Source organism: Habropoda laboriosa, unplaced genomic scaffold, assembly GCF_001263275.1.
Source record: "Habropoda laboriosa isolate 0110345459 unplaced genomic scaffold, ASM126327v1 scaffold212, whole genome shotgun sequence".
Lineage (NCBI taxonomy): Eukaryota > Metazoa > Arthropoda > Insecta > Hymenoptera > Apidae > Habropoda > Habropoda laboriosa.
Window position 1 is genome coordinate 4369859 of NW_017100509.1, and position 10950 is coordinate 4380808.

At 36.2% G+C, this 10950-nt stretch overlaps 1 protein-coding gene across 1 annotated transcript in view; it reads left to right on the forward strand.

Annotated features, from left to right (window-relative positions):
- Positions 1-10950, forward strand: part of LOC108576202 (probable chitinase 3) — a 32072-nt gene that overhangs the window by 19502 nt on the left and 1620 nt on the right. Inside the window, exons 2-14 of the mRNA XM_017939149.1 lie at positions 3582-3660; positions 4636-4796; positions 5588-5825; positions 6273-6452; positions 6568-6691; positions 6928-7237; positions 7582-8011; positions 8415-8632; positions 8799-8953; positions 9483-9623; positions 9942-10089; positions 10460-10645; positions 10719-10841. Coding sequence (XP_017794638.1) covers positions 3582-3660; positions 4636-4796; positions 5588-5825; positions 6273-6452; positions 6568-6691; positions 6928-7237; positions 7582-8011; positions 8415-8632; positions 8799-8953; positions 9483-9623; positions 9942-10089; positions 10460-10645; positions 10719-10841 — 2493 coding nt within the window. The remainder of the gene's footprint in view (positions 1-3581; positions 3661-4635; positions 4797-5587; positions 5826-6272; positions 6453-6567; positions 6692-6927; positions 7238-7581; positions 8012-8414; positions 8633-8798; positions 8954-9482; positions 9624-9941; positions 10090-10459; positions 10646-10718; positions 10842-10950) is intronic.

The following is a 10950-nucleotide window of genomic DNA, read 5'->3' on the forward strand; positions in this document are numbered from 1 at the left end:
CAGATTTCTGCGATTTAATTTTTACGTCCGCTGTATATACAGGGTGTCCCACATAAGTGTCGCCACTTGAAATGACCTTGAAATCTGCTCTATACGCTATTCATCTCGTCGTATAATAGCCTCGTACAGGGATCATCGTTCGCGGTGTTTTCACGGAGTAAAATGAGATGAAACGGGAGCAAGAAAGGAGGTGAAAAGGGTAAACACAACGGAGAATGCGGGCCACGGTGAAGAAGAAGAAAGCTAAACGCGGTCTCTCACGGTACTTTATGCTACTTTTCTTCCCGACAACGACGAGAAAACGTTTCTCCCCTCGCGCGGTTCGTGGGGATCGAGGCACGGCAACACCAAGTTACACCACTGCCACGATTTTTCACGCACCAACAAATGAAATGATCGAAGAGAAAAATCACTTTTTACGCGTTTCTCGTTCCCTTTCCCTCTGTGTGCATTAGAATTCGCTGCTGCACCGCTCAGCCAGCTCCGCTTTATTTCCGTGTCGTTTCACTCGTGCTCGGTCACGATCGAGCAGTATCGTGTCAAGAAATATGACACACTTCTGTATACGTTACAGTGAAATTCTGTTTGTACGATTGCAATCTTAACCCGTTGATGGATTGCTTCTCCTTTCGACTCTTATTACCAAACTCTTCTCTTGTCGCTGAATAAAAATAGCGTAGAATGTTTGAATAGAAAATGAAGAAAATAAGAAACGAGCTATAATAATAGATGAAATTTTGGAAAATTCGTAAGTGAATTTGGGCTATATGCACACCTTGTAGAAACCATGATAAATTAAATCGAGTAAAGTCTAATCTATTTTCCATTAAATGGCACCGTATCGATGGTGGTTTATTATAGCTTGGATTTAAAATTGCAATTCAATCATAAAACAAGCTAAGCAATAAACTACCAATCATAATAGAACCACCACGATACGATCACCGTATCGCACAAGATTGGCGATTTCCAGTCGTTAAATTCGTAGTAAACCTCGCTTCGATCAATCACTGAGATTAACCAATGTTAAGATGGAAATGAATAAGTACCTGTTGAAAAGGAATATATCGATAATTGCGCAACGTGGAAATTTTCCAATATCTTTTAAACGTTATTTAATTCTTCTATGGAGATGATGGTAATGAAACGAAGAAGATAAGAAATGATCGTTTTCTAATATTCCTTGGAAAAACAGTAAACAATATAGTTCCACATGACAGAAAGTAACAGAATAAAAAAATAAAAAAATCACGCTCTTTATGTCGAGGGAAAAAAGGAACGAAGCAGAAATTGGCGATGGGAAAGACAAAAGAAAAAAAGGTGAACGACGTGTGTATCGTGGTCGATATCGACTGACTATATAATCGGCGGAATAATTACGTTCTCCCCTTAATAGGCGATCTTGAGAATCGATTTCTCTGATCGTGGGGAATCGACGATGAAATGTTGCCTTGTGACAGCTAACGATACGTCATTGGTTCTCGGCTTTCGAAAATCTGGAACACCGATCGTTGGTGAAATTTTCACGGATGGTCGATCTTGGTTGGTCAGTGAACTGCGACACGAGGAACTGATTTCTTTCTCCTTTGATTTCGCTAATTAAATCACTAGTTTACTCGAGAAAAAAAAAGAAACATATATCGATACGTTTAAAATTTGTTTATACGTATACGAGACATTTCGCATCGTGGGAATTATGTCAGTAAACATGAAAAATTGTGGTACACACACAGATTGAACTTGTAGCCAGAAATTTCGAAAAGAAAATTTCGTTAATAAAAAAAAGTAAAATGCTTGCATAAAATGAAAAAAAAAAAAACTAAATATTCATATGATTCTTAGTTTATAGAGTTAAACAATTTATGATATAAGTTTCACGTGAAGGGATTCAAGTAATGTATAGTAACCGACAAAGAATACGAGTGTGAAATCAAATGTCTACAACCACAATTCTCGTACGATTTGACATGGAACGATTTATACCAGTATACATATATTTATCAGTATTGCTCGACAGTGTACCAATCTAGAAATTTCTTGCTCCACGTGAAGTACGATAGATTCGAGTACAAAGCGATATTCGAGCAGTAGGCCACGCCTACTTGAGCAGCGATCCAGTGGTGGGGGAAGCTGTATGAAAGTAGTGGGGATGCCCCGCCCAAAAGTGGGATCTAAGGGTGGGGAAATATCGATGCTCAACAATCAATGTAACGTTTAAAATTATCAATTTAACTGCATCAGACTGTTAAAAGGTAAAATATAAAAGGTACATATTAATTTTTAGACTTCAATTTAGACTCTAATTTTTTCTAATTAGAGACTTTTCAAGAAACATTCAAAGGACGGTAAATTTTTATCTTTCGATACACAGAAATTTATATTAAATTTCTGAAACTTTTTAAGGATAAAAATACACGCATTTATTGAAATTATCTGCAGGTTTCCTCTCTCGATGATTATTAAAGAGTAATATTTGTAATTTTCTGTGAATTTCTGCTAACTCCGAAAGCTTTCTATACGAGAAATGGACAAACACCGATTGTTCCATAAGAGATAAAAGGAAAATGGGAAAGAATGAAAAACGCTTGTATGCAAATGTAACAAAGCCCACGGTCGCTTATCTCCTTTCGAAAGCATCCGTCCGTGGTTCTGTTTCTTAATCTGGGAACATCGCGTTAATTAGCTAAGCAAAGCGAATAATGAACCAGGTAAGAAAATATAACGTGGAACAATCGTGAACATAATAAAGCCTATGGCTTGGTTTACCGTCATTTATGTAGATAACAATAGAGTGAAAATATTATGAAAAAAAATCGTTTCTCTCGAGAGTGTAATTAGATTTTTAGTAGGCCACTAACTTCTCTTATCTCGAAACAATTCCGATTCCCTTTACATGTGCGTGTATGTAAGATTTTAATTAGACATAGTACATACTCCTAGGATATTTTGTAGACCATGTGTTGCAATATCTTTAAATCAGAATACGTACAGTAGAATTTGATATTTAATTTTTGAAAATAATATTTAACAATTTCACGACAAATCTGCAGTTTCGTTCAACTGGAAACAGTGAAATATCTCTCGAGGAATGGAAATTATAAAAAAAGAAATATTCTTACGAAAGTTTGTTGGTATAAATAATTTTTCTGCAGAGGAAAGATATGAAATTGAAGTTAATTTTTTTCAAATCGAACGCTATATTTTTCGATTCTCGATATTACGCCGTTTCTTGAGACGAACTCAACGAAGTGCCACGTTAGACTAATTAAACCAGGATGTTAGCATCGTTGTATTGAACTTTGTTACAAAAGAGAAAGAGAAAGATAACGATAAAGTCAAACGAACTGATTCTTTGAGCAGCACGCAACGTACATACTCATAAATCTGAACGTTTCCTTTGCGGTGACCGCATTTTTGTTAGTTTATCGACCTGAACAAGCACAACGAAGAAAATCGCCTTCGCAAAGCGAATTGAATCAGTTCGTAGTGTTCGAAATTGAGTAGAATATTTCAATGTTTAAATCGAACGTAATAGCAACAACAGATTCCACGGATCGGTAACAGATTTACTTTCTTTTCAGGTGGTGGCTAGCAGGACGACCTATTGGCTGTTGCTCGTCTGCTTGATCGTACTCTTCGCAGCCCTCGACAATGCAGAAGGTAATCGTTTAGCAAGGGAATCGCCGTATTCTAAGGATTATCGAGATAAAGTGGAGGAAAATTGAATCTGACGAATCGTTAACGGTAAATTGTCGATCGTTGGAATAAAATTTTTCGACGAAGAGACACATGGACAACTTTCGATAGATATCACGCGGGTTATCCAGATAAAGTGGAAGAAAATTGAATCTGACGAATCGTTAACGGTAAATTGTCGATCGTTCCGATGAAATTTTTGGGTGAAACGAAACATGGAAGGCGAATTAGCGCGATAACTTCCGGTAGATATCAAGTGATCTTCTCTAAGAATTCCCTTGAACGTGTCAGAATAGTCAGTTACACAAAAATTACTCATACGAATGCACAATATGTGTTTCATGAAATATACTAAATTTATTAGGCGTAGAAATGAATTTTTTCCGAGTGAATTCGCATAATTGATTCGAAGCCACCGAGTTTCTATCGCGATGGCGTCCGTAAGCTACCAGAAAAATGGCGAAAGGTCGTTGACAATTGTGGAAATTATTTCGATGACTGATCTGTTTTCATTGTTTTTTAAATAAAACGAAAGAAACGAAAAGAATTGATTTCTATACCTAATAATACTAATAAACAACCTAACACGAGAAATTCACGCGATGGAAAGACGTTCGAGTGTATTTAGATAAAATACGATTTTTCTAAAATTTAGTTTAAACAAAAAATCGAGATAATAACATAACGATGAGTATAAATTTTATTCAGCCTTATCAACAGTGGACCTTTCTCTTGCTTGAAATAGTTGTAGCGATACGAAAACTTATTTCTATAAACAACGGATATGAGCCTTTATGAGACTTTTTTCTTATGAGAAAAATGATTTCTCGTCACTTTTGACAAATCATTCGTCGCTTCTTTCTGCCATTTTTATTTTTCACATTAGAGGAGCGAAAAAGTCGATTTACGTATGTTAATTGGAAAATGAATTGGGAACAGGTACAAGGAAGAGATTTCGTAGGCCTGCAACCGCTGTTTCATCGTCCTCAAACGATCAGGAAGTCTCTGCTAGTGTGAATAGATTCAAGGTAACGCGAAATCGTATTAACAACAAGAACAAGAAGAATGAAATTCAGTCTGGAAAGTTGGAGGACTACAAGGTGGGTATAATAATCGCTGTTACGCGTACAATCGTGTAAAAAATTCTACACTTCCTTCGTTCAATTTACCATAATTTATTTAACGCTTTTCATATCGTACTGTGACATGTATTGAAAGAGAATTATTTGTATTCGCAGTTTGTACATAACAAAAGTTATATAATTAGTTATGATAAATGTTTTCCCAACTCTACATTTCATGAAACATTAGGAAATGGTTCTTGAAAATTTTCTCAGAAGAATTTTCTAAATTCTTAGAAACGAAGTACTATAAAGGATGTGGAAAGGTGTTTTGAAAAATGGTGCTGAAAACAAAGTGTACCATTCACTCCAAAAGTAGCGCTCTTGCTCCAGAAAAGTGTTCTTTAGACGCAACACGTTGCAAGAAAGCATTTACCGGTAAAAAGAGATATTAGTGTGTACATTCTCGAATTTCAAGAAGAGAAGGGAAAATAAACCTATGTTCCTTTTTATTGGCCATTTTTGTCACCATTTTTGTGACAAATCCTCGAAAACTGTCAACTAATTTGATAATGTTAGAATTTTGCAAATAGAAATCGCAATTGCAGAACCAACACATTCTAAAGGGGACTAAACTGAAGTCATTTGTTCCTGTGAATTCAAAATTCTTCTCTTTTAACTTAAAAACCTGTCTCAATTCACAAACAAACCATTTTTTCTATCATTGAGCTTCTACAATACCAAAATTATCGAGTTTATTTTTCAAAAGAAACACAAATATCGCACGTGTACATGTTAAAACAAAAATTGCGCAATTCTGATTTGTACAGCTTGTATGTTACTATACAAACTGGTCCCAATATCGCACGAAAATCGGAAAATTCATGCCCGAAGATATTCAACCTGACTTGTGCACACACATCGTGTTCGCGTTTGGCTGGTTGAAGAAGAACAAACTAACGAGCTTCGAGTCGAACGACGAAACGAAAGATGGGAAGATCGGATTGTACGAGAGAATTGGCTACGTGAAGAAAGCTAATCCCTCTGTGAAAATTCTACTCGCGATTGGTAAGCAATTTCAAAATATGTACATCACACTTACACTTTCTATTTCAACAAATTTTCATGCTATTTTTTATAGTTCTGTTAATCGTACAAATTATTTTACATTTCAACTGGGTACATTTTAAATAACGTTCCTGAAATTTTATCCAAAAAACATAGGTATTTTGAGAAAAGAAATATTTGACTTAAGATTATTTATTATAAATTTTGAAGAGTATACCAACTTTCACGATTATCCAAGAAATAAATTTGCAACTAATAATACTTCGAAAGAAGCACGAAATATCATAATTCGAAGGTATTTAATATTCATAAAAATGGCGCGTAAAACTTCAAACTATTTGAAAAAGAAATTCCGTAATAATACAGATAATAAGAAGTTTCGATTAATAATACACAAAATGACGAACTAAAAATTTTGAAAATGTCATACTTGGTAATTTCGATCAGGTGGTTGGTCGTTTGGTACTCAAAAATTCAAAGACGTGTCCTCGACGAGGTATGCGAGACAAACGTTCATCTACAGCTCCATATCCTATCTGAGAGATCGAAATTTCGATGGTCTCGACATCGATTGGGAGTATCCAAAGGGAGGAGACGATAAGAAGAACTATGTTCTCCTGTTGAAAGGTAAGTCTAAAACAACAACAAAAATTGTGTGTGTAATATTCCATAATAAAGAATATAAATCTTCTAATCCAATTATCACAATTTATTTTAATTAATTAATTTATTTTATACGCAGAGCTTCGAGAAGCTTTCGAAGCAGAAGCTCAAGAGAAGAAAATGCCGAGACTTCTTTTAACAGCCGCTGTACCAGTAGGTCCTGACAACGTTAAAAGCGGATACGATGTTCCAGCTGTTGCCAGGTAAACTAACAGCTAATATTTTCAGGATCTTAATTTTCAAGTACCGAGGCTATTTTAATTCTCATTGGCTGTTTAAATCGCATTCTGATTCGTAACACTGAACGTGGTTCAGAGATTTTTTGGACATCTTTAGGCGTCTACTCGACATTTTTTCAAACGTCTCAAAGTGCTATTTTTGGGCAGAATACGAAATTATGCGAAAGAATGAAAAATAATTTTTCATATTATTTTTTTAGCTATCTAGATTTCATCAACTTGATGGCGTACGATTTCCATGGTAAATGGGAGCGTGAAACTGGCCATAACGCGCCTCTTTACGCCTCGTCGTTAGATTCAGAATGGCAAAAACAATTAAGCGTGGACAACGCTGCCTCCATGTGGGTCCGTTTAGGCGCCCCTAAAGAAAAACTGATCATCGGCATGCCGACATACGGTCGATCCTTCACCCTTTCGAACGCCTCCAATTTCCGTGTCCATTCACCTGCCAGCGGAGGTGGCAAGGCCGGGGAGTACACCAAGGAATCCGGCTTTCTCGCCTATTACGAGGTATTTGCTACCTTCTGTCGCTTCTCATTTGACAAATTCATCATTATACTATTGTGTGAATACAGAATTGAAGAGTTATAAGCCTCCACTGAAGTTTCCTAAATAAAAAAAAAAATAAATTGAAGAGTTTCCATATAGACAAGTTAAAATTTCCCGAAAATAAAATATTTTTTCTTATGACCGAAATTTGAAATCCTTGGGCGCCCTGTGGTCACACTAATTCTACAATATATTCGTACTCAGCACGAAAAATTGAATAAACAGCGAATTGCTGATTACACAAGTACAATTAAAATGAAAAAAAAAAACCGTAAACGCTATTTTCCACATTTTTCACTAAACAGATCTGCGAGATGTTGCAAAACGGTGCAGCCTACGTCTGGGATGACGAAATGAAGGTACCATACATGGTGCTAAACGATCAATGGGTGGGCTTCGACGACGAGAAATCCATTCGAATGAAGATGGACTGGTTGAAGAACAAGGGTTACGGTGGTGCCATGGTATGGACTGTGGACATGGACGATTTCAACGGTACAGTTTGCGGTGGGAATGTCAGGTATCCCTTGATCGGGGCAATGAGGGAAGAATTGTTGGGAATATCGAGAGGACCGAATGCTAAGGACGTCGACTGGTGTGCCGTGGCTAGCACAGTTTCTGAAACGATCTTGAAGAAACCGGAACCTTACAAGATATTAGCGTCAGACGTTATTAACAAGGCGAAGAAACATCAGAAATCAGCAACGCAGCTTGTCATCAATCATCCGCCCAATGGTGAGTTCTCTTCTTTTATCTAGATCTTTCGGTTGCCAAATTAACGCGAAGAACCTTGGTTATTCTTATTTTTCTCCTGTTGAAGTACGTTTTTTAGAAATTTCTAAGAAATTATTTCAATTATTTATCTACTCTTATAGAAGACACTTTAGAGATAGATTTTTCATAGAAGATGAAAATTTACACATCAGAATGTAAATAATCTACGTTAATAATGTACTATGACATATTAATCCTTTCGTTTAAGAATGAATTATTCGACTTGTTCGATTCTTAGAGCCTCCAGAAACTTGCTTTTCCGTGAATTTAACGTATAACGCGAATAAGAAAGCTTGCAAAATTATTTTATTTTATTTTTTCAAAAATACTGATTTTTCATAATCATTTGTGCGTTCGTTTACAGAAAGGGCAGCTCAATCTATGTGCTATTTGACGAATTGGTCGCACAAAAGGCCAGGAGCTGGAAAATTCATGCCCGAGGACATCGATCCCTCCCTTTGCACTCACATAGTTTACTCATTTGCGACCTTAAAGAATTACCTACTCGCTGAAGAAAGCGAGAAGGATTCAGAGATGTACGAACGATTAAATGCTCTCCGCGACAAGAATCCGGATATCAAGGTACGTGTTGCTTAATTTACACGTAAAAAACACTACGAGCTTTTTCTTTCCATACAAAGGAACACTGAAATCGTGGTAAAATCGATCAAGTGATGATAATTCTTTATCGAAAAAATAAGTCAAAGCTGTTTCGCCTCGAATTTTATCAATTTTCACAATTCTACAGATATTATTGGCAATCGGTGGTTGGGCATTCGGGTCAACACCTTTCAAAGAACTGACCAGCAACACTTTCCGTATGAATCAGTTCGTCTACGAGGCGATCGATTTCCTCAGGGAATATAAATTCGACGGTTTGGACGTTGATTGGGAATATCCACGGTAAGAATGTATCTAGGATCTGATTCTAGGATCTGTTATTTTATCAATGACAATTCTTTTTTCTTTTTTTTTTTTTTTTTTTTTTTGGGTGATTAAGGTCCCATGCACCTTCTGAGGTTATTAGTGACCACAGTAAGTTTATTCAGTGGTGCAGTCTATAGTAGGTGGTATAAACCAATATCTTTCAAAAAGTTTATAGCTCTTTTACTTGAATCTTCTTTTTGAAGCATGGTCAGTGAATTCGGCAAGTTATGTTGGATACTTTTCATATTGTACTTTGGGCAGGTTATCAGGATGTGATCGATGGAGTTTTGTATCCTGCAGATATCACAGTTGTTTGGTTCCTTTTTGGTGATGAGATGGGAGTGTGACCAGCTTGTGTGACCTATTCTTATTCTTGTTAGCTTTACTTGATCTTTCCTGTCCAGTAGCCAAACCGGGTTGGCATCGTTTATACTGTTTCTGATTGTGTGTAGTTTAGAATGACAATTCTTTCTTCTCTTTTTTTTATCGAAATTCAACGCGTCAGAGGTGGAGACGATCGATCAGCCTACGTGAACCTTCTGAAGGAGCTGCGACTCGCTTTCGAAGGGGAAGCAAACAGTTCTAAACAACCGAAATTAATTTTGTCTGCTGCTGTGCCTGCTAGTTTCGAAGCTATCGCTGCGGGGTAAATTTTCCGAGTTATTTTAATTCGTTAATTGAACATTTAACAAAGGTCTCGAAAGAAGAAGAATATTACTGGTCACTGTACAATAAGTTTTTATGAAAAATAATTTGAAATGTTGATCTTTTTCTTTCGTTTGACGGAACAGAAAACTAAAATTAATAATTTTATGAAAAATCCAAGTGTCCATTCTTAGAAATATGAGAAATAATAATAGCTACAGATAAATTTTCTTTAGTTTCCCTTTATTTTGAACGACTTTGATTAAATAATCATATTAATTAATCAGAGAATTTGTGTGTAACGTGTGATTAACCTCAGATACGACGTGCCTGAAATATCCAAGTATCTGGACTTCATTAACATCATGACATACGATTTCCATGGCCAATGGGAAAGACAAGTCGGCCATAACAGTCCTCTGTTTCCCTTGGAGAGTACCACGAGCTACCAGAAGAAACTGACAGTGGTAGGTTTAGAATTGCAACAAAAATTACGTTCTCCTTGAATTTCAAGCATTTCGAAATATACTTTTATGAATATCAGCATTTCTTTGGCAAACCCAATAATTTCGTGAAAAATATAAAACTTAACATCCAAACTCGCATACTTAAAAAAGAAAAGTATGGAATTTTGAATGTTTCGATTTTGCAAATGTTGTCTTCTGAAAATCAGCGACTTTTACGATTTGACACGGATAAAAATATTGATGATATTGAGAAATATTGAGAAATACGACACGAATAAAAATATTTGATTAGAAGGCATGAAGAATTAGAAGAAACATACACTGAAGAATTAGTTTTTACAAGTATTAACTTTCGCTTGCACAATTGCAGGACTACAGCGCAAGAGAATGGGTGAAACAAGGTGCTCCAAAGGAGAAGTTAATGATCGGTATGCCAACTTACGGCAGATCGTTCACATTAGTGGATAAAGAGAAGTTTGACATCGGTGCACCGGCTTCAGGAGGAGGAGTAGCTGGCAACTTCACTAACGAAGCTGGATTCCTTTCCTACTACGAAGTAGTATAATTTATTACAGACTGATTTCTTCTCAAGTGTAACATATTAACGAATGTATCGAATAAATGCGCAGATCTGTAGTTTCCTCAATGAAGATAACACTACACTAGTCTGGGACAGCGAACAGCAAGTGCCTTTCGCGTACAGAGGCGATCAATGGGTTGGATTTGACGACGAGAGAAGCCTTATAAATAAGGTAAAGATAAATATCTCTAATATTTTTTCAACTTCCAATTTCTCACCAAGTAATTTTCGAATAAACAATTGTGAGAATTCTATTAATATTGATACTGTCTAAGTCAATT